Source organism: Bidens hawaiensis, unplaced genomic scaffold (assembly GCF_021521415.1).
Source record: "Bidens hawaiensis isolate Kalapana, Puna unplaced genomic scaffold, B.hawaiensis_p1.1 tig00007413_1, whole genome shotgun sequence".
Taxonomy (NCBI): Eukaryota; Viridiplantae; Streptophyta; class Magnoliopsida; order Asterales; family Asteraceae; genus Bidens; species Bidens hawaiensis.
In genome coordinates, this window is record NW_027491517.1 from 154,159 (window position 1) to 179,452 (window position 25,294).

Consider the following 25,294-nt stretch of genomic DNA (forward strand, 5'->3'; position numbering starts at 1 on the left):
AGTGAGTTGAGGTTATTAAAGTTATTTAATGGGCTGAAAGTAAATAAATTTCAAGTGGGGATGTAGCTCAAATGGTAGAGCGCTCGCTTTGCATGCGAGAGGCACGGGGTTCGATCCCCCGCATCTCCATCTGTTTTTTTTACCTTTTTATAATGTTTGACTTAATTGTAGTGTCTACATCTTTTTGCAGGATTCAACTCTGTTGTGGGTTTTTTTTCCCAGAAACCACCCAAGTGGTCAACACATTTTTTTTAATTGAAATCAGCCGTTAGTTAACATCAGTTAGTTCTATTAGGCAAATTCCTCTTTTCACTCATAAACCTAATATATTATTATTATTATTATTATTATTATTATCATCAATAACAAAACCAGGGGTAAAACCGTCTTTTCCACTTTTTTTTCTTTTCAAATTAACCTAATATATAATCAAACACATCACACAAGACCCCGACTAAAACGACTTGTTTAAAAAACGGGTTGGGTTCAGGTTGAAAAACTTAGGTGTTTGAACAAAAACTTTATTAACTATATTTTTATTTCCTTTTTTTCACGTTTTTCATTTTTCTGAAAATACACTTGTAATTTACAAATCATGCATCAGCTTAGTATTCATTTATTCATGTACTAGTTTGAGGCTCGTGTATTACACGGGTAATTGATGAAAAGTTTGTACTTTAACCATTAAATGAAATATAGTAAACAAAACGATCATATATTTTATACAGTTACAACTTACATTAAAATAACAAAAGTTGCATAACTAAGATTGCAAAACTATGTTATAAATAAGTAAAACAGTCCTTGTACACTACACGTGTAATTGTATTGGTTGTTATACATTGTTTATCACAAATCAAAATCTTTAGTTCGTGTCTGCTTGTAACTCTTGATAAGGTAACATATATGTATGCTTATAACTTTTGATATAGCCACGTATAATTGTCCATGTGATAAATAAGATTCTTCAAGTACATACAACCATAGATGAATGAGAATATATCAATGAAACTAACAAATAAAAATATCCATACACATAAAATATCATACTTTTGAATCAATTAATATATATAATGTCATTTGAGATCATGTGGTCATTTTTATCCCAAAAACATGATTATCCAAAAAACCAGATTGCCTGAACTTGGATGATATAGTCATCCTTATAATTTTTTGAACTTGAAATTGATTGATCATGATAAATTTGATGTCATTAATATTCTGTGTATGACAAATTATTAATTGATATTATATTTTACAATTAACAATTGTATAATCAAGCAACATATAAAACCGGAAATTAAAATATAACAAAATGATTTTTTTTTCATTTCATATTAATGGAAAACGACAAAGACATACTAACCTTAAAGCCATGTTCAAATAAAAGTGATTATTCTAAGTTAACATAATAATAGAAGATTTAAGGTTACGTAAAGTGAATGTAGTGATTGTTAATTATAATAGTCGAAATGATTGAATATGGAATGCTTAAATTTTGAATAATAATCCCCTGTTATTAGTTAATATTATGGGAGTTGTCGGACTATTAAATTAATCGATATATATATTTTAAAAACTTATAGAAAAAAAAAAGCAAAGATTTCGGATTTGTTGGAAGCATGGTAAATGACTTTTAACCGGATGAACTATTATTTTAAAAAAATTAATGTGAAAATATATGTTCTGAAGCATTTTGGTCTAAATTGTAAAAGAAAATATTGAAAACTAAATATTAATTTTCTTATTGCCAAAACCATTTATACTACACAAAAAATCATATAAATAAATGACATATACTTCATATAGTTAATCGGTATACATATAGATTATAATTACAATGTTCAACTTCAATAATTTAATGCTAAGCACCAAGATATATATAATAGATATTCTCTATGTTTGCAATATTTATACAAAACGCTTGGAGAAAATTATGGAAATACGCATTTTTCTGAGTTCAAATGCATATGAGAAGATTTTAAATCCAATTTTGAAACCAATCTTATATAAAAATTTATGCACTGTTGCTTGAATCCCAGTTTAAAAAACAATTTGTAGTTTACCATACAAATCCAAATTCTTCGACAATGATGCACCTTTATTTGTTTTAATTTGCAATTACCTATGACTTTAAAACTATATTCTAACAAACATACAACGTCAATTTTAATATTCCTTATTTTTTTATTTCACCATTAATGTTAATGATTGAATCTATTAGGATTTACATATAATAAAAACAAACTTGAATTCATATATTAACATGACTTAAAAGATAAAGAACATATATTGAAATAAGTAAAAAATATGAGAAGAGCTATGAAAGTGATAAGTGGCAAAAATAGGTAGTCTTTTATTAGAAGAGATAGATTTGACTATTTAATGTGTGGAGTTTAGACAATAAGTTAGTTTATGGATTCAAAGCTTATTCAACTACAAACATAGAAAGATACTCCTATCCAAATCATATTTATGATATTTAATAACATGATTTGTTGTTGTTGTGTTTGTTCGTAAGATCAATTATGTTAGTGGTGCTTTGCAACTTATCCGAAGGTCAGGGCACTACTAGCATGGAGCGTAGTTGCATAGCTTTTATGACAAATGGTAGAGAAGGGAGGGTTATTCGTCTAGCTTGTTGCTCGATTTGATAACATTTATAAGTTGTGTTCGTCTTATTAATTTAGTGATTGATTTGAAAAATATAATGCAAGATTAGTAGACTATCATGTTACATTACATTTTTTTATGATAGAGAGAGAAACGTTAGTACAAAAGACCGAAAGATAGTATGTAATGCTAAGCAGTTATGTTTTATAGTTCTCATACCTTCAACGTCGAATGGTATTAAATCAACAAAAGAAACAATGTTGAGAGTGTTGTGAAACAAGCCTAATAGCTAAAACATAGAAGAAGGAGATGTAGGGAGAAAGAAAGAGATTTCATTAATTAGGTGTGTAATACAAGGAGGTACAATGAGATATATATATAGGATAGGAAAACTTGAAGAGAAAGCTAATATATATTAGGTATTGATAACCATAATATTAATACATTTATAACACTCCCCCATGGTTATCAACTTAATACGCTTGGAGATGCTGCCTCATTCAAAACCTTGCTAGGAAAACCCAGTGGGACAAAACCATAGTTAAGGGAAAAAGAGTGCAGCGCGTATTGTCTCCTCCTGATTTATATATCCGTTAAAATGGTAAATATTGATCTTCTGTGAAAGTTTACCCAAAACTTTGGTAGTTAATCATTTACGTCTTCTTCCCTTGACATTCGAATCCTTAAGTTGAAATGTTGTATGATCTTCACGTGAAAACTTCTATTGCTTCATCTGGTAAACACTATGATCCTGTTGTGTTTCTCTGCATCAACAAGACTAACCAAACTTGTTTTGATGGGTTAGTAAAATATAAACACATATCTTTCATACCTGAAATATATGTTTTAACCCGTTGTGATGTCTCCTAGCAGAACACATGCCAATAAATATAAATAAAGAAAATAATAATCATATATAGCTAACAATACGACATAATGCACAAATGCATTTAATTATGGTATTTCCAAATCAACAATATTTCGTATTCAGATAGGAAATTATATAGAGTCATTGTTAGACATCCTTTAACATGCTAAATATGATTAATCTTGTCCATGGTAAAATGTCTCAACATTTTCTAGATGCACTTTGATGGATTTATAAGCATATAATTACACATCTACTCGAATCATAAGTCGGACAATAATCACACTATGGCAAGGTCTTTCAAAAAGAATTTTCTCTTTAAAAGCTCATATGTTTCTCTCAGTGACATGTACATCATCATTGTAAACTGTGATTATAATGAACTTTTAATAGTGAAATTTTGATAAAAGTATGGCTAATTATATCCAACTTATCTCCCTCTTTATCAAAATATCTCTTGATTTATGTCAAGCTCAATCCAAATAATTTATTCCATAAGCATAAATCCATGCATTTACCAATCCATCATGGACTTCTTTTCAACTTGACAAATTATGCATAAGCATTCACTTTTTCAGGATTTTCTGCATAAACTTGCTCATTAACATATCATTTTATATCACATATCAAAAATCCATATTGTATAATTTCTTTGTTTATTGAGATATTGTACGTTCTCTTCTATATGTATGTTTATTGATGCACAAGAAGTTCATCATTAAGATGTATCAATTAACCTTTCAAGTATTCAACTACCTTAGGAAACTCTTCAGGAGTTCCATTTATGTTCAACATATCAATAGTCATAACGTATTCACATATGACTTTATACATAACAATCATTATGTCCTCGAGAACTTACTTTACATGATTTGATAATTCAAATCCTTCGTAGATTTTATTGTAAACTTTCAGTATTAACTGAATAACAATATTTATTAGACGCATATTCTCTCTTTATATTACCAGACTGTTTAGTTATCGGAAATTCATTGCTTCCATCATTGGAGAATGTGTCTACTCATAATTAATCATGGGTCTTTGCAAAATCTTTATGCCATAAATCTTGCCTTATATCACTTGATGAATTTTCATAACTCATATACAAGACCTATTTGTATCTAACACATTTTACAACTTTAGTTGTACGGACTGCTGGTCCAAAAACTTTTCGTTATTTAGAGAATTCAACTCTGCCCTGTTTGCGTCTTTTCACTTTAGCCAATCATTTTTCATAGGCAGATTTAAAATCTTGATCCTCATCATCATCATTTCAAGCGCTAATTATATTTATAAAAGTATAGCGACATCGACTTTATTTCGATTCCATATATCTTTGTAGACATGATACAATATAATTTATTGAGAGCTCTTTGTTTTCAGGTACCTAAGGTTCTTCAAGAACCATCATGTCTAATCTCTTTCAAGAGACCTTTTACTGCACCTCGACTTGACCATCTTCATTACTTGCTCCAATTTTTGAGGAAATTTTACCTTTGGAACCGATTGGTCTACCATGTTACGCGCGTGTATTAGACCCATTATCAATATGCTTTTGTCCTTCTTAGACAACTTTAATTAGAGCATTAGCAGTTGGTATATGTGTCTTATATAGACACTCTCTTTTAGTCAGTGAATCGTCTGGTAATTGATTCATTAATCTTAATTATACATGAATTATCCTTTAACTTTTAGTTTATAGAGGATCAATGATAATTCATTTCAACTAAATTCATTTTCCAACTGCTTTATTTCTCCCCCTAATGTTGGAAATGTTGATTCACTGAAGTGAAAACTAATGAGCTATAAACAAATTAACGGTTCTAAGTATATAATCATAGATATCGACATAAATTCCCAATTTCCTTTGTGACCTCATCTTTGTGTCTTGTGGTGGATTATATTCAGTATATAACACACACTGATTATTAGATGAGAAATACTTGGTTACTGACCAAAAACCAATTACAATGGGGAGGAAGTATCATGACTTGTTGACTTGATGTGAATTAGTATTTAAGACATGTAAAATCATATGTACTCAAATACAAACATGAATTGTTGCTCTTATGATCACTTGCTTTGAAATTAATTCTAAACATTCAATAATTGTCTTAACAAAAGCAACTTATGTGTGAACATAATCTATATGAAGTTCAACAATTATTCCAATAATTATTAATAACTTGGGAATTGAATTCATTATTATAACCAATAATAAATATGTCAATCTGGAAAATGTGCTTGCTATCTTATTAGCTAAGCCATAAATCACGCAAACTTGAAGTTGCGAATTTGATAACCATTTAGACGATGCATCGATTTTCAAAACACTAAATGGTATCATGTTAGGATATGTGTATCCTTTTCTCAATTCCATAACATCTAGGGTTTCTCACCCTCGTTCAGTTGGTAAATAAATAACTCCCCTTAAAAGCAATATTACATGTATAATTATTAGGAAGAATCTTTTGTTCTTCAATAAATTTCACATCATTGACTCGGTGTGGTCTAACCGGTCATGCCCTTAGATAATCATGAACCATAAACTTCATGTTTATGATCATATATGCATTATGCTTCTTTAATGCAAATATTTAAATATGAGAGAACATTGTATTATCATTCCAAGCGATGTGATTTCACTTTTGTATGTCCGCATTTTGTTCTCGTATATGATCAATCCATTTGCCACTTGTAGTGGTTGATCTCATCATTAACATGACCATCACTGTAATTCGGATGGTCGATCTCATTGTTAATATAACCATCATTACATTTTTCAATTATGTCCATGATCGCAACGATCAATACATAGTCACATCACTTCAAGGAATGATATAAAACCAAACCATTTTCATGGTTTATTCATAATTTTCTTGAACAAGAATACAATATCACTTCAAACTTTCATTAGTGTTAATAATATAGTCACTTTAGGAGCATATCTGAAGTTTGACTGTAACACATAGAAAATTTAAAATAATTAAAGCAATTGATATTTAGGACTTTTAGTTATATACGTATTTGGGTTATAAGTAATTTGAAAACAAAATTTATTAATAATAATAATATATATGTATTTGAAATTGGCACTAGATATTTTGTTATAATGATTTGCAACAAACTAACTAAAGAATCGGATGATGACTCCTCGTTGCTAATCTATAATACGCTTTTGGCATTGAATAGTCTCTATCTTTCATTCTGATCTTGAAACTCCTCGTTTCTTCTTCCTCATATATGCCTTGCTTTGCATTTAATAACCGTGAGTTCCAACAGCAGCCAGCGACACACCATCACACCTGTAACAACAAACACTCGCGGACGCTGCTGATGGTCACACAGACATACACCATTACTTCCTGCCGATGCCATTTAAGTCAAAGTCTGTCGTCGTTTATATCTTATGCCGACCTTTTTAGGTAAGGACTTCCGACCCTCTGCTGTTACGCTTTCTGTTAACATGCTTCCGTGAGTTCGATTTATTCCGGCGACTTAACCTATATAATAAATCTGAGATTTTGTGTACGAAGAAAGTGGTAAAACAAATAAATTACGATTCTGTTTGTTGAAATTGCTTTAGTGCATATTCACATAATTTGTTATAATAAGATTGCTATCATCTTATAGTTAGGTGAAGCTTGAGCTTAAAAATATAAATCATAACTGAATTAATATGAATTGTTTTGTAAGTTTGGTGTTTGTAATCTAGCTAGCTATAAATAAATTCAAAATTTAGAATAGTTAATTTATGCAATTATATAAATTGGAATTGATTAATCGAGTAAGGGAAAGCTTTCATTCTATGTCATACGTTTTAAAACTCTTCATGGAATAAGAGGGATTTTGGAAATACTAAATTGGTGAATATAGGTTGTTTTGAGGTCTAACCTGCACACCCACACCTCATGCATCCTTATTTTTATGTATATATAAATTAAATGGTAAGATGAATAAGAAAGATAAAAGAGGAAAACAAATGTTTTGAAAGTAGTTGTCATGCAAACTCTTAATGTGCAAGTTTGATCAATGCTAGCATCAGTAGGTGTTAACAAGAATATATATATATATATATATATATATATACATATATATATATTTATATATATATAATAGTTATGTGTGGTATAAGTTTCATAAATGAACTTCCCGCCGAATTGTTCATGAACAGTTCACCGAACGTTCGTTTCGTTTTCATGCCTACACTTTATATATCTGATCATAGTCTGTATATATACATATACAGGGGCCATACATATATGAGTATTTATTCTGCAATTTGGTTCTGGATACTTTAGAACCAATAACATTATGTGTTGTTTTAACTATTATAACTAGAATGCACAGCGTCTGTGTAATATACTAAAATTTATAACTCTAAAATATTAAAATGATGAATTAATATGTTGAATATTAACGAGTTGATATTAAAGTATACTAACCGAATGTGATAAATAATGAAATGTTAATGCCGACTAACCGAACTTTATAATAATAATAATAAGATGTACATGATGGTTAAAAATAAGGGTTAAAACGTAAATTACTTAAGTTTGTAAAAAAAAAAAGAAAGTTCAAGGGTCAGTTTTGCGAATTCCTAAAACACAATTTGAATCATGAGCACCTACGTCTTCTATCTTCTTTCAGGTGAAAACGTGAACAACAAATCATACGGCTATATCGGGATTTGATTTAGTTTCAAACTCGTTTAATATATATATATATACACACACACGATAACATTCCAACGATTTTCATTGATCCAAAAACCTTAAATCTTAACCTTTTCTCTACCGCCAACACCCACCGCAGCCGCCCCGTGAATTTGCCGGAAACTGTACCACCGCCTCCACTGCCGAGTACGTGTCAGTTGTCATCATCGTCTAGTTGCCGGAGCTAGCCATCACCACTGCTTGTCGGAGAACTACCGCAAGTTTTTCCGAGTTATACCACCTACACCGGAATCACGAGTGTCGCCGCAGCCACCGCTACACGAGCTTTCGCCGACGCCGCTGGTAGCCACGCACCACCGCTCGCCTCCACTTTTCTATATTAAGTCGCTGTCACCGGGAACTCGTTGAGTGTCACCGCCATGAATCCACGTCGTTGTAGCCACCATCGAAGGTAACAGCCTAACACGCGATTGATTTATGTTCTCTGTTTTGTTTCTACCGTTTTGAACGAATTACCCAAAATATAAAGTTAATGTGTTAAAAGATGCATGGAGCAAGGTTTAATAATTTTTGGAAACAGTTTTCACCCTATGATCATTTGTTAATTCAATTGTTTTCAAACTGAATGTTACATGTTAAAACCACACTTTGCGAACCAAACTGATTGTCTTTTTTTTTAAAGGAATAAATAAATAAGGTGTCTTGGACTCTATAACCAACCTTAAAAGTGTTTTGGAAAAGTTGACAAAGCACTGGTGATAATATACTGCTTAATATTATGTAAAAATATGCAAATGGGGTATTTAAATAAACTACTTTATAAAATATCTTTTGAAAACTCAAAGAGATGCAATCCCAGTTAAACTTTATAACATAACTACTGGATTGATTAGCTATAGTGTAAATCGATACATATACAGTAAACAACACCAAATATTTAATTAGTACATGAATACCAAAATATAATCTAAGTTGCAATGGAATATTGTAGGATCGCGTGTCGGTTAAGAAGTACTTATTCACTGTGTTTGTACTCATCGTATAAGGTACGGATTCCGTGTTTCTCTTCTTTTAGCTTTATATTGTTTTCACCGTTCTCGTAGTGTACGGTTTCTGTTTTTGTTACTCTTAGTATTATTTATATTCTGTTACTTGGTAGTACGGTTTCCGTCTTTGTTTCCTCTTAGTATTAATTATATTCCGTTATTTCGTAGTGCGGCTTTTGTTCTCGTTTACTAATAGTATTGAATCTATTCCGTTACTTTGTAGTACGGATTTTCGTTACGCGTCGGTTATATTTTGAGTTCAGTTATTTTATATAATATATTTTAGTTATATGTTTTTAGTTTTAGTACTCTGTTACCCGAGCATTTTCTGACTTGTCGTTGGGGCGTCAACGACATGGCACTTATCGTGACAGTGCGTAATTAAAGTTCACGGCGTCTCTAACTAGTACTTTTGAAGTATTAGGGCCACTTAGAGGCGTATAGATCGATCTTAGCTCCGACTCCTGACTCCTGACTCCTGACATGGCACTTATCGTGACAGTGCGTAATCAAAGTTCACGGCGTCTCTGAAAGTACTCATGTAGTACCTTGGCCACTTAGAGGCGTATAGATCGATCTTAGCTCCGACTTCTGACTCCTGACTCCTGACTCCTGACTTCTGTTTGAGATGGAACAATGTGTGCACGCCACCCACACCGTCTCCTTGGTGCATGGACTAGCTAGCTGAGTACCAGTCTGTTCTGTTTTGGCTCATGGGTGTTTACGTTTCACGTGACTTTGAGTTCTTGATATGTGTAGTCACGTGATTTGTTGTGTGTATATGTTATGATATGTTTTTGATATGATTCCGTATGCGTTTGATTATGTTCTGGCCAAGTGTCGGTTCATACCTCCGAATTTTACTAAGTATATGTTTCGGTAAAAAGTTTGGTTTCGAGTTTGAATTGAAGTTCGTATATTTATTCTCTTACGTCTGTCCTTACCTATACTATTGTTCTTTCCGTTACTGGGCAATTTTTGGCTCAGCCGTGTTTTCTTGTTTTGTTTTTCTTATTTTGTTTTCAGGTAATCCGGGATTCTGGGTATTTTAGTGATGAGAGATAAAAAAATGAAGTTCAAGTTTCTAAAGGTTAATTCATTTTGTTTAATAATATGACGTAGGTTGCATTAATTTTTGTTGTATTTTGGATTGTGGCGTTGATTTGATATCTGTAATAGTAACACGTTAGCCTGTTCCGGGTTGGGGTGTTACATTGACAAATATAAAATTGTCTTATTCGGTTTTTCCTCATAATTAATCTTCCCTTCATATAATATCTAGAGAAGTAATTACATGAATGAGTCATGTGTGTTTTGTTATACTAATATTTAATAACCTTCACTAATGAGGGAAGACTCACACTTCATGTGTTATATTTAATTACATTTACACTTTTCACAATAGTGATAATAAACCACAACTTTGGTCATTCGATTGATCTCTTAAATATTATAGTCTATCTAAAATGATAGCCTACATAATACAAACTATAAAATTAATATGCAATATACAGTGGTATAACATGTCATTATAATAAAACGAATTATAATAAAACTTTATAGAATTTTTTTTTCAATCACTTAATAGAAAATACATATATAGTTTCAGTAGTGAGCTAATGAATTATTGTACTTTTCTTCTTTTGTATGACTTTATAATTACTATTCAAAAGGTTCAAATTGAACATAACACAATTATATTGACGTGAATATTAAATAGTATCACGTGGATTTGCAAAACTGAGAACCTTGAAAAATTTAGGTTGGTGTATATCAAACAATATAACTATTGATATAACATTTGCAAATATATTTAATGTTTGCGCATCAAGTTCTAAATTAACTAAAAATAATTGAAGAATTTACTGAACAATATATACTCACGCGTTTTAATGAAATCATAAATGAAACATTTAATTTGGAACATCACACTGTAATAATGCTTATAATCTTTAACTAGAGAAAGAATAATAATAGACGAATCTGGATTTTTTTTTTCATAATGTTGTTCCATAGTAATAGTGGAAAATCATATATATACCAAAGCATAAAATTATACCAAGAATTAGGTATACACAAAAACTTCCTTTTATTTATTTCCAAAATAATGATAATAACTTTTATAAAACTTTACAAATATTAAAGAGACGTTTAATAATGATATCAACTTTTATTTATTTCCATAATAATGATATCGCTTTAATAAATATGAAATTATGAACTACAATTTCTAGTTTATTGTCACCGTTTACTAATATAAAACTATATATGATAATTGATTTTCTTTCCTTCGATAAACAATCCTACGTCATACTACTTTTTAGGTGTATGTTTTTTGTTTTCAAAAGAACTTCTGTTAGCATTATAATTTATAAGATTCATTAATAGTTCGCTTGTTATCGATGGACAATAAACTATTTTTCTTTTAATGAACAACTGATAACAATAAAATAAATTATAACAAAGTTATGATCATAAAAGGAAACAATTACTCAATAAACAGAAAGTAAGAATCTTGAAAAATTTTAAGTTTTTGTTTTAGCATGTAAATCAAAAAAACAAAATCCATTGATTAAAAAATCTCGTTTATCATCAAGGCCTCAAGGATTTACAACTTTGCATATACACGAATCAGATGATAAAACTTTTTAATGAAACCATATTCAAAGGACCAAATAGAGTAATATGTATAATATGTATAACTTGTTGATTTCCTTAGACATTCTTTAAATTCAAAAATCCCAATATTTTATACTTCAATAAACATTAGAATAATATATATCACGTAAACATGACAACTTAATAATCGAAAGTGATAACAATTTAATAAATCATTATTTATTATTTGTAACAGATATAGAAAATAAAAGAGAGAATGATTCAAAACAATCATAATCTTAATATCCGGTTATTAGTTACGGTATACCCTTTAAGCTATCAATGGGACTGAATAACATAGGGTTATTTCACGCAATCTCTTGAATTCTTTCTTATGGTTGAAAAATTTATTGAAAACAAAACACACAATAGAAAACTTAATCCGTTTTAAAATTCTAGTAAACCAATCTATTTAGTGATTTTCTTTTTAGGAGGAGCATGGACAAAAAGAATTTACCACATCCTAAACAATTGCAAGGCACCATTAAAATTTAGAATATAATTGAACTATCATCCAGCAATTAATACCAATAAAAATATTTAATTCGCTGGCAAACAGAAAGAAATTATAAGTTGCAATCACGTACCTTTAAAATCAATCGAACGGGCTGAAGATAACTAACACCATTAGAGCAGCAACCAACCATTGTAGGATACGTCGAACATACTCTGATGAAACAATGATTGTCAGCTTCGCGCTGATAACGTGTTGTGAAACAAGCCTAATAGCTAAAACATAGAAGAAGGAGATGTAGGGAGAAAAAAAAAGATTTCATTATTTATGTGTATAATACAAGGAGGTACAATGAGATATATATATATAGGATAGGAAAACTTAAAAAGAAAGCTAATATATATTAGGTATTGATAACCATAATATTAATACATTTATAACAGAGAGATATATATTATGGTAATTTTACTTTAGTTGTTGAAATTTTTTGTAGTAAAGTATTACATTTATCATTTAAATTTAGCTATTATGAATTATATTTGTTTTAACATAAAAAATCTAGACGCACGAGTAAAAACTGATACACGATATTAAATTCATGAAGGAACCCAACTTCCTCTTAAAAGTTCAATTATTTTGACTTTTGAGTAAACTTTTAAAACAAAACATTATCATCTCCACATTATTATGAACAAAACAAAATATACAACTGAATAAAGTAATAAATCGGTTATCTAGACATTGGACAAAAACAGTAACACATCAACTTAACTAGTAACCGAGAAAGAGAAATTATCATCCTCCATTGCTCTTGAAGAGTATGCATCACCTTCACTAGCATAAGATGAAAACTCTTCATCATCATCCCTGTCTTTTAACCCTTCAATCTTCTCAACCGTGTCTCGTATATCACATCGCCTCGCGACATCCCATTCGCAACAACTCATCCCAATCTTCAACAGTTTCAACATCTCCCCCTCGCGGTTCTTGGTCCCTTTCATTTCCTTATCAAACACCTCACCGGTCCACTCTTCCCTAACCACCGAGTTAACCCATGTCCCCAAGTCCGGTTTCCCACCCTTACCTTGCTCTAGATAGTTAGCCGGGAACTTCCCGGTTAACATCTCTAGTATTAATATCCCAAGGCACCAAACGTCGGTCTTTTTCGTTGTGTGCCCATGTTGTGTGAACTCGGGTGACTTGTAGGCCACCATGAGGTGTTGTGCGTGGTCCTTGTTGATAACCGGGACTAGAGCGTAGTCGGATAGAAGGGGGTTGAATTCGTCATCAAGAAGCACGTTTGATGACTTTAAGTGACCGTGAGGTAAGGATAGACGGGGAAGCTCTTGGTAAAGATAATCTAGCCCGCGTGCTACGCCCTTGATTATCTTCAACCGTGTTGGCCAATCCAATCCTGGCTCGTCCAGTCTTCGTTTTACTATATGCAAAGCAAGCAAGATAATTTAAAGAGGGTGTGAATTTATTACATTGCATGTATCTAACACGAAAATGAAAAAGATTTGTCAGTTTAGGCTAAACGAGTGTGGTTCTGTTTCAGGCCTTGGACATGTTTAGCTAAATGAGTTGGGTTTGGGTTGATTTGTTTTTCTTTATTATATTTTAAAATGTGTTTTAGTGTCACAACTTAAAGTGGATTGGTATTATAAATTAAACATAATAAGAAGCTGGTATCAACTTTAATAATTTAAAGGTAACCATTTTATACACATTTGTTATTTTCTTATGTTAGTGAGTTCATATTTACAGTCTCAAGATGAAAAAAAAAATAGGGAAAAAGGTTTATGTTCAAACCAAAAGGGGTTGTGTTCAAGCCAACCCATTACCCATCAATATTCATATTGTGTTTGGATTCATATGTTTGACACCATTTTCAAATATATGTCAATTCAACCCACCAATCCATGAGCACGCCCAATTAAAACACTACAATTAGTTGGTGGAGCTAAATTAACATATGGTGTTTAGTTGAATCCATTGATATATTTAAAAAAAAAAATAGTTAATTTCATCTTTCTGAACCAGTTGATATTTTGTGTCATTTAAAGACCCAATGATTGAGTGTTATGTGCCTTATGTCCAAGGCTTGATGCAAAACTACTATCGAGCCAGGGGTCTTACTGGAAGCAATCTCTCTATTTCTACGAGGTAGAGATAAGGCTGTCTACATCTTACCCTTCTCAGACCCTAACATAGTTTTGCTATTGATGGGATTTACTGAGTAGAAACAGCTTCTTAATATGAAACAACTTACCATGAAGATGGCTAGCCAAGCTACCATTAGCAGCAAAATCAGTGACCAGCAGTTTCTCCTCTTTCTTGTAGTAAAAAGCCACAAGAGGTAGTAAATTAGGGTGTGCCAAGTTTCCTAACATTCTCATATGCCCATAAAAGTCTTCTTTTCCCACATTACCCATCTCCTTAAACCTCTTGACCACCATCGGGGCACGACCTGCAAGCATCGCCTTATACGATGACCCAAAACTCCCGCTTCCCAACACATCAGCCGAGGCTCGTAGAAGCTCTTCCAACTCGAACCGTTCCCTATCAGTCCTTACAAAGTGTAGTTTCCCACCATTGTCAGATCTTTTGTAAGTTTGTTCTTGTACTTTGGTGTGCATCTGAATTACCTTATTGTTAGCATTATGCTTGTAAGCATTGTTTATGTTGGTCTTTGTTACTTGACAGTTTTTGTAATCGATTTTTCGCCTCCTTCTGGATCGAATGATGAATAATGTCATGATAATGGCAACTAAGACTGCAAAAATGGACGCACCAGCAATGATGAAAATCATTTTTTTGTTTAGTTTCTTCTTGCAGGAGTTTAGAGGTTTACCACATAAGTTGTTTCCTGCATGGCCCAAATGACAATTTCCCTTGTTAAATTATACATTATAACAACTTATTAAATATAAAAATAAGCACTTTGAACAGGATTGAGCTTATTTAAAAATATTTAGTTATTTCTTAAATACTTAAAAAAATAGGCTCGTTCGTATCTAGTATCTTACACTCCCGAAAATAGGCTTCTTTTCAGCCTAAAGAAGTTTAACAAGGCACCGTTTCAGCATACAGAATCTGGCGCATTTTAAGTCAAACTAACCTGATTAGGCACCAACCGAGCTTAGTTGGTGTGGCCGGGTTGTGGCTTGATTGGAGCTTGAATCGGCTAAGGAGGTGCCAAGTTAGAGGATTATGGCTCAATCCTAGCCTAAGCATAAATGGCATTGTCTTAGCCTAAGCCTTCTATTTGGTCTCCTATGTAGCCTACTTGTGACATGTGTCAGCTTATGAGTGATGCGAACTAATTAGTTTTTGGAAATAAGGTTAGCATAAATGGTTCCAACCGGAACCTAAAAGAGTATGGTCACCTTCCTATTGGTTTTGCCCTACCTTTTATTTCTAGTTTTCTTGTATAGCAATATATAACATAAGATAAACTAGTTCATGTTTTAACAAAAGGTAGTTTCAAATAAATCAGAATAATAATCTTTCTATCTATACATATACCTAATAAAAAAATAGGTTGAATCATGTGTTTTTTTTTCTCTCCATTCACCCCTTCGTATTTATAGTTATAAAGTAAGTTATGTGGATTATTTTACTTCAAATATATTAAATTAGTAGTTAAATTTTTACATAATTTCAATCGTATGATTTGTATCTTATTTCAAAAAATTGATTTATAATTCATAAATGTTTATCAATAACTATTTTATAATTCAACCCGTATAATACGCAAATATAATATAAATAATACAACATGCATGCATGTTTAGAAATGTACCTTCAAATGAGCTTGGGTCCTGATTTCTAAGCCCCTTTGGTATTGACCCATCAAGTTTATTATTTGCAAAGTTCACTATCAAATCCTTCTGCTCAAAATCCGGTATCTCTCCATCAAACTGATTGTCTTGAAGCTGCAAATCCACAAGAATCGGTAACCGAGTAAGCGATATCGGAATCTTACCACCAAAATTATTATTAGCCAGTTCAACTTTCCTTAGTGAACTCATCCCATTAAACGCCTCACCGCCTATCTCCCCTGAAAACTTGTTATTCGATAGGAAAATGGAACGCAACGGCCCGATTTTCTGAATGTTAGGCATCGAACCCTCGAAACTATTATTCATAAAACTCAACGATCGGATACTAGTCACCTCAGCCAATGTATCCATGTCTATATTCCCACTTAAACCCATGTTCTCGAGGCGTAACCCGAACACACTCCCGTCTAGGTTACATATCATTCCGTTCCATTTCGGTGATCCACCCGCACATGGTGCAACGTTAGGGTCCCAATCGCTTAGAGCCGCGATGTTTGTGAGCGATTCTTTGAACTTTATTAGCCTTTGGGGGTCTTGTTGGTCGGATGAAACAAGTGAACATGTTAGTAATATTATGTGAAATATTATTAGGAGTGGAAACCAGTGTGGTGGACGGAAACAAGACATGTTGGGTTGTGAAGATGGTAGGATCAAAAGAGGATGTTTTTAAGGTAGTTTTGGTGGGCGATATAATCAACTTAGATTCTGATGTCGAGGAAACAAATAGGGACGAATGGTAAGAGTTGAATTAATTAGTGAACGTTTTAAGGAGAGACAAAGACCATTTTATAATGTGGTGAAATTACCAATGGTTGGATGATTGTGACAAATTAATTGAAGTTGTCTTCTAATTGTGGCCGGCTAAGATATTTGCCATATGTTTCAACTATTTGATCTATACCTTATACTAACAACGTTTTACAAACTGTTAAAACCGTTTTACATAGACTCAACTGATCCGGTTACGTAGGCGGTTTTTGCTATGTCAGGTGTTTTGAGAACAATATAATCAGATATAATCCAGTTTTTCTTTAATAACTTTTACTTGCTATTTTCTAAAAAAAAATTCAAAATGCACGGTTTTGTTTAACTTACCACCGACATTATGATATGATTAACCTTTTTTAATACAACTTGTTTTTAGTATAATTTTATTGGGATGTCGCATTTTTTAAAAACAAAACTGTGTTTTCAGATATGTTTGAAGATTTATGAAACAAGAGTTATTATTGAAGATAAATCAAAATACAAATTAAATGAAATACGGAGTAAGCAAAATAAAACAAAATTAAACTTGGATCGAGTTTGCTTCCCTAGTTAGCTAACTTGGTAAGTTCGTTGCTCACTCAAACTTGGTTTTAATACAAGTTATCATGGAATGTCGACAATTTTTTAAGCAAAACTTCGTATTCGAGGTATCTTAGAAAAATAACGAAAATTGTGATTATATCCCAACTAATTATAAGCTAAATGAAATGTTAAATATGAAAAGTAAAAACCAAATTTAACTTGGTTCGAGTTCGCTTTCTTGTTCCATTACCAACTCCATCGAACTCCCTAGTTTTACATCTAGCTAGTTTAATTCGTAAATCAACCTAGAGGTGCTTGCTTGTTTTCGAAACCACCTAGCAATACAAAAGAATGCATTAGTTAATTGGTTCGTGTTCATACTCCATCATTTCACTATATACATATTATTGGTGTTCAAAATATATTGGTGTTCTTGTTTGAATTTGTCAATTAATGTTTGTGTTGGTTGGCCTCATCGCCCAATTTTAGTTTCTAGTGTATTTGTAACTTAAAAAACAAGAAAGTTAGTTTTGGCAGGTAATCAATGTCTTGTTGACCTAGTGCATGTTGTGTCATTTGTGTGTGTTTTTGTTTGATACAATGTTTAAATTGTTGCTAGTTAATTATTAATCAGCGATATTCTATGGAATATTTGTCTTTCCAACTATCTATTTACTATATGCCGGAGTTTACATTTGTCACACATTTAGAATCTTAACTTTATTATATCAAATCAAGAATGCTTACCTGAATAGAAACTGAAACAAGATCAAAGAATACACACAAGAAATAACTTGAATAAAACATACAGAATTCAAATCATCATCATCATAATCATCATCGTGACAATCTATACAAGACTTCAATTAGAAAACTATAGAGTAAACAACAAAATCTAACTATAACTGTGAAAACCTAAATCGAGGGAGATTCTTCTCTAAAAAGAACGATAAAGGAAAACTAGATTAATATGCGACGAAAACGTTCTCTTAAAACTCAACGTTAATTCATAATAAAATCAGACATATGACTTTAAGCTCCAAGCCCATCAACATATCCAAGCTTCCAAGTCCATCAAGAGCCCTCATTAACAATAGGGTTAGAACTAAATCGCACACAATATTTTTTTTATAATAAGATTTGAATTAGACATATATCAACATGATCACTTGCATGGTATATTGTTGCTATCATATGATACAAATTTCATTATAATCATTTTAAAACAAGCATAAATCAGATTATATGGAGTTATGGCCATTTATGATCTATGGATGCATTCGACTCCCTAGTCCCTACCCATGACTTTGAAGATCCACTCCCAACTTTTTTCACTTTATTTGATTACATTTTCAACTATGGATTATTCACTCATTTATTTAGATGTTAAAGTTTTTTTTCGTCATTTTAGTATTTAAATTAAATCTAACTGAAATATGGCATTGAATTTTCATGTTTGTACTTCCATTATGCATTAGAACACTAAAATGACTAACTTAGAGGAGAGTACTAAGAGAGTGGTAGTACGTTAGAAGTGTGCTACTTGATCGACTAACAAAGAAATGGAAAAGGTTTTCACTTCTAAAGAAAACTCCTCAACAAATGATGTAACCTTGACATTCTAAATATTTACGTTTTCGTTATCTCCAAAGCACCCAACACACTATTAGAAACTTTCAGTGATAAAAGTTATCACTAAATGTATTAACATTTAACAATGTAATACAATTTTTAATCTTTGGCGATAATCATTCATGATAGATGAGATCTTTGATTCATCGGTAATCGAGGATCAACGGCACATCAATTAGGGACGAGTGGTGGTTTTAGTTAATGTTAGAGGTAAGTGCCGTTTTAGTACTTGTAGTTTGGCCAACTGCGCAACTTTAATACCTAATCTTTATTTGGTGCAAATGGCTACCTTAGTTTCCCAAAACTTGCATTTTTAGTACTTTTTTTTAACACCGTCTATTTTTTCCGTTAAGTCAGGGATAATTCGGTAACTTTGTTATTTTCTTTGTTTTTTTTTCTTTTAAAAGCTTATATCTTGTATACCCTAAATCCCTAAATCATAACATCAAAATCCAAATCCTAAATCCTCAAATATCGTAAAAATTCAAACCTTATGATGATATGGAGAAAGGGTTTGGTGATTTAGGATTTGGATTTTGATGTCATGATTTGGGGATTTAGGGTTTACAAGATATAAGCTTTTAAAAGAAAAAAAAACAAAGAAAATAACAAAGTTATCAAATTATCTCTGACTTAACGGAAAAAGTAGAAAAGGTTAGAAAAAAGTACTAAAAATGCAAGTTTTGGGAAACTGAGCAAAATAAAGATTAGGTACTAAAGTTACGTAGTTGGTCAAACCACATGTACTAATATGACACTTAACTCTTAATGTTATTTGCATCGGAATATATGTAATCAGTTTGTTAGAATTCTAATTCATAAAATTTCGAATAAAAATTTAAGTGGGTTTTACCAAAGAATTTAAATTTGCAATGGACTGTCCCTTGGTGACCGGTCACAGATAGTGAAGATTAGACTCCTGGTGTTTCTCAATCGTTGTCAATTGAAAATAAATGTGAAAGACACTAGTGTTGCCAATCCATCAAAATTGTTCCATGTCGCCTCGTGTTCCACTCTAATTTTCACTTTGTTCTTATTAATCTCTTATGGATGATACTATGATAGTGTTTCTTGATATCACCTTATGTTTGTTCGGAATATATCAAGGTTTCAAATGCAAATGCGTCAAGTAATACTTCATTAGTTCAAACGTGTTTGAAATTAATTTGTTGATGTTGATTGTCTCAAAATTATAATCGACCATATGTATTTCCAAGAAGGTCGCAAATGAAGGTCGATTACGACATGTTGTCATTGATCCTTTGTTTGTGGCACTTCAGACTTCTACATATTAGTGATGCATGTTGTTTGTGGGCGAACTCGATTGTTGGTAATGAAGATGTTACTGAAAAAATTATATTCCATATGTTCCATTAAAAGTGTCTATATTTCTTTTTTTTATATTTATCATTACAAATGTTCACTTTCAAAATTTATTATCTAATTTCCAAGTTTGTCCTTAAACACACAACTAGCATTAATAAACAATATTGATGGACCCAATTTCCACGGGCATTATTGTCATTTGATAAGCAAAAAAAATAATCATTCAGTCTACCTTAAACTTTGTGCTTTTCAAACCATGACACTTAAAGAGGGACGAAGGGAGTACAAATTTTCACATGTTGGTGAAATGCCGATGGAACACAACTATGTTATGATGTAGTGGTGTTTGCTGGTGACACGCCCATGATCCGAAGTAATCATTGTCTGTGGTATGTTGATGAATCCCTTGCATCATGTTTCCGGCGGACTATCAATAACAACATTCACCATTACCTACATATTATCGACGAATACACTTGTCACCGAAAGCCCTACACTTTTTAGTGACGCTCAGCTCCGAAATTTATTTACGTTCTAAAATATATAACATTTCGATCACTTTAGTTGCACTAAAAAGAAAATAATAGATTATTGTTAATATTTCTTCACAAATAAGTATTCGAGACAAAGTTATCTTCATGGCCATCTTTAACATTTCTTCTCAAGCTCCAACCATCTAATAGGTTTAATTCATTGGTCAACTTTATAAACAAAGAGAAATATCCCACGATGTCACATGTTCAATCCAATTATCCACTAGCTAGAAGTAATAAGTGGTATTTTTCGTTCACAACATATCCTATCCTACTTTACTAATAAAAGAAAATCTAAGAGGACACATGTCATTGTAATATCACGTTATTGACTTCTTTTCCCGCTCAAAACCCAATGCTGTCCAACTAGAAAGACTTTGGGCCGGATCGAACAAACTGTTTTGTTTTAAAATAATACCTGCCGACATTCACCGATCACATCCTATATTTTTAATCTCAAACCCTAATTGCTTACAAATCCTCCTTGATCAATATTTTTTTGTGAAATATTTCTTGATCTCAATCCTTCCTCATCTCAATTGTTCTTCAATCACGGTAACTAATATAGTGCATGACTATATTAATCAGGGATATCCTTGACTATTGATTGATGTTGATATTGAATGCATGAATAGTCCACATCAGGTAATCATATCTAAGTAATCATATCTAATAAAATGTGGGCTGGAAACTTACAATATATATTCATATCTTTAAATGTGTGCATTTAGTTCATCTCTAGCTTCATTCACCCTTTTAAGTTTGTTTTTGTTGTATTATGAAGGTGTCTGGAACTTCTTGAATCTGAATTTGAAGAACGGGTGATAGCGTGAGTTGGGAAATAACTTGATTCAAATTGAACTTATAAAATTGTTTGTTAATTCAACACGTCTATTTTTTAGAAAACTTTGTTTTCCTTTTGAAAGTGATGATGAAATCCTAGACATGGCTAGATTGAAGGTAATTGTTTTAAGTCTATAAAAAATCTCATACATCTGAAGCAATTTTTAGAAATTTTATTTATATATGTGTTGGTTTAACTAAGATGGAAACACTACGATACTTGCTGGTTTTGATGGTGAATGCTTGAGGTTCTTTATTAAATTATGTATATATCATCATGCTTTTTGTTGTGAAGCGGCTATCTATATCACTTTCGTTCGGGGGGGGGGGGACTTTGATTAAGGGGAGGTGTGATTGAAACAAAAATCAAAGTAGATATGTATTAATGGAATTATTATATCTACAGTTGGAATCAGAGGGTCTAAAGGATGGGAAGAAAGAAAGAACGTTATGAAAAGCAATATAACTTGTGAATATCAAGATAGCAGGATGGATTAGAATGGAATTTTTAAGGGCAAAATGTCAGGGATGTGCAAAATAAACCATACAGTTAAGGTTGACTTTTTTTAGATAATTTTGGCTTTTGTCAATTTTAAATTTGAATTTCTAGGGTACTCGAATTTTACATTTGGTCAGAGTCGACTTTTGTGGTCAGGATTGATCAAAGAGACATAGGTGGGTTCAAGGTTATAAATGTCAAACCGTATTTGAAAATGTTTTTGTTATATGATTATGCAATTACAAACTACTAGGCTCAACATAACGACGATAACTTTGAATCTTTGATAATAGGTTGTGCATATGGGCGGCGGGTTTTGGCCTGAAGGTATTAATTGTAATTCAACTGTATCCTAATTTAATGTGATAATAGTTTATTTGCTGAAACCTAAGGTTTTTAGGAACTAATTTTGGCTTCGTGATTAGCATGAATAGTGAATATGCTTAAACTTTAGGTTTTTAGACTCTAATTATGGATTTATGAGTTGATCAAAACTGAGGTTAGCAGTACCACACTCCTTCAAAGGAGTTGTGATTGCTCAATTGCAAATTAAAATGCATGAACTAATAAACTAGAACATACAGTGAACTATGACCAGAATAACAATTATATTATTATTATTATCATTTTCTAGCCAAAAAAAGAAGAAGATGATGATGATATTGACAACAGGTGTGAGAGAAAATCAGCGAGAATGAAATACCTACAGGATCTGGTACCAAGCTGCAACAAGATAAAGGGAAGCTAGAATGCTTGATGAAATAATCAACTATATATGTTCAAAAACAAGTAGAGGTAATTAATAGTTTAAGCAATCTGTTAATGATACTACATATCTTTTTATATTGAGAAAAGTACCAAAATAGCCATTGTTACTTTTTTTTTTTAGTTTTTGTACAACAATTTATTTTTCCAACTATTCACTTCATTTATCTAAGTGATTTTTTTCCCACCTATTCATGACCTCCGTCTCAAGTGAGACTAGACCCACAATCATTTAGTTGTAATGTATATTTCTTTGCCACTAGACCAAGCTTGAAAGAGTATATTTATAGTTGACTAATTTCAAATGTTTTGACATGTTTGATCTGCACTCATTCTTAGCTAAACCTTTTTAATTGATTCGTTTAGCAGCTAAAATTACTCAAATTGACTCATTCATAATTAGCTAAACTAAAATTACTCAAATCGACTCATTCATAATTACTATTTGTTATGTATCTCAATGGATATAATATGCAATGCTGAATACGAAAATCAAATACCGGAGACTCAAAAGCAAAAGATTTAAATAAGTTTTCATGAAGGGGGGGGGGGGGTGTGAAAGTGGTAAGACGGAAAAAGTAAGAACAAAAGGGCAATTGATTTGCTAGAAATATTCATGGAAGTTAGATTAGCTTGGCTTATACGTTGAATCTATTGTTTGTAAAAGATGTAGTAGATTTTGAAATGATGTCTCACCAACATTTGAAAACCGTGTAAAAGTTAATTAAATGCGGTTTATATTTATTTAGTTTTTATCTATATATTTCTATAACTTAGTGATATTTTTTTTGACGGTTAGAATCATTTTATTATTTACCCGTGTAGTACACGGGCTTTAAAACTAATATTATAATAAACAAACAAATGCCCGAAGGTATATAATTATTGATGGAGGTACCACGTATCCGCATTCTTCAAGGGATTGATTAAACCCACTAAAAGATCGAGTCGCGAACACTTGTGCACTTTTACATTAAAAAAATCATCATTTTTGAACAAAAAAAACCAATCTAACATGACTAGCTAATTAACTTCCAATTCCAATGCCACGTACACTTGAAGGATATATGATTTTTCTATTTAGTTTCTTCTTGCATGGCTTTAAAGGTTCACCACATAAGTTGTTTCCTGCATGGCCCAAATGACAATTTTCATTGTTAATAAACAACCATGTAATACTTGAGTTTTTAATTAAATTAATGATAAACTGAATATATATATATATATATAATTAACATACAAATTTTTTTATAAAAAACATTAGGTTTCAATGATTCCTTCAAGTTCTTAAATAATTTAACAGTTCTGTAATGACACTCATCATATATATATATATATATATATATAGCGGAAGGTTAACATACAAATGAAATTAACGTGCTAAACGTGAGAATCAAGTACGTAGAGTAATTATACTTGTATATATAATTACTCTACTTGATTCTCACGTTTAGCACGTTAACATGCATGCATGTTTAGGGTTATACCTGCAAATGAGCTTGGATCCTGGTTTCTAAGCCCTATAGGTATCGATCCATTAAGTTTATTGTTTGCAAAGTTCACTGTCAAATCTTTCTGTTCAAAATCCGATATTTCTCCTTCAAACTGATTGTCATGAAGCTGCAAATCCACAAGAATCGGAAACCGCGTAAGAGATTTAGGAATTTTACCATCGAAATTATTATTCGCTAGTTCAACTTTCCTTAGTGAACTCATCCCATTAAACGCATCACCATCTATTTCCCCAGAAAACTTGTTATACGAGAGGAAAATGGCGCGCAATGACTCGATCCTCTGAAAGTTAGGCATCGAACCCTCCAAACTATTGTTTATGAAACTTAACGATCGGATACTAGTCACCTAGCCAATGTGTCCATGTCTATATTCCCACTTAAACCCATGTTCTCGAGGCGTAACCCGAACACACTCCCGTCTGGACTACATATCATTCCGTTCCATTTCGGTGATCCACCCGCACATGGTGCAACGTTAGGGTCCCAATCGCTTAGAGCCGCGATGTTTGTGAGCGAGTCTTTGAACTTTAATAGCCTTTGGGGGTCTTGTTGGTCGGATGAAACCGGTGAAGTTGTTAGTAATATTATGTGTAATATTATTAGGAGTGGAAACCAATATGGTGGTCGGAAACAAGACATGTTGGGTTGTGAAGATCGATGGTAGCATCAAAATAGGATGTTTTTAAGGTGGTTTTGTTGGGCGATATATACAACTTAGATTCTGATGTCGAG

At 31.9% G+C, this 25,294-nt stretch overlaps 1 protein-coding gene and 1 non-coding gene across 3 annotated transcripts; one reads left to right on the forward strand and one right to left on the reverse strand.

The window, feature by feature from the left end:
* The first annotated feature begins 56 nt into the window (after positions 1-56).
* TRNAA-UGC (transfer RNA alanine (anticodon UGC)) lies at positions 57-129 on the forward strand. Its single transcript has one exon. It is a non-coding gene; the product is annotated as a tRNA-Ala (tRNA).
* A 12,901-nt stretch (positions 130-13,030) lies between these two features.
* LOC143635185 (pollen receptor-like kinase 4) lies at positions 13,031-24,979 on the reverse strand. Of its 2 annotated transcripts, none has more exons than XM_077103071.1 (3): positions 24,536-24,979; positions 14,588-15,184; positions 13,031-13,753 (listed from the first exon to the last, which is right to left on the reverse strand). In XM_077103071.1, exons 1-3 carry the CDS (start codon positions 24,855-24,857, stop codon positions 13,083-13,085), a joined length of 1,590 nt encoding a protein of 529 aa, XP_076959186.1. In that variant the 5' UTR covers positions 24,858-24,979; the 3' UTR covers positions 13,031-13,082. The 2 variants fall into 2 exon arrangements, with proteins under 2 accessions (XP_076959186.1, XP_076959185.1); XM_077103070.1 differs by lacking the exon at positions 24,536-24,979 and adding an exon at positions 16,121-16,862.
* Between the last annotated feature and the right edge of the window lie 315 nt (positions 24,980-25,294).

What these genes read in the sequence shown, in the direction of transcription:
- LOC143635185 (XM_077103070.1), bottom strand. Translation starts at nt 16,787, where the DNA reads ATGTCTTGTTTCCGTCCACCACACTGGTTTCCACTCCTAATAATATTT. An exon ending in GGACCCAAGCTCATTTGAAG is followed by an intron (nt 15,185 to 16,120) that starts GTACATTTCTAA and finishes TGGGCCATGCAG; the next exon opens with GAAACAACTTATGTGGTAAA. An exon ending in CTTGGCTAGCCATCTTCATG is followed by an intron (nt 13,754 to 14,587) that starts GTAAGTTGTTTC and finishes CTTTGCATATAG; the next exon opens with TAAAACGAAGACTGGACGAG.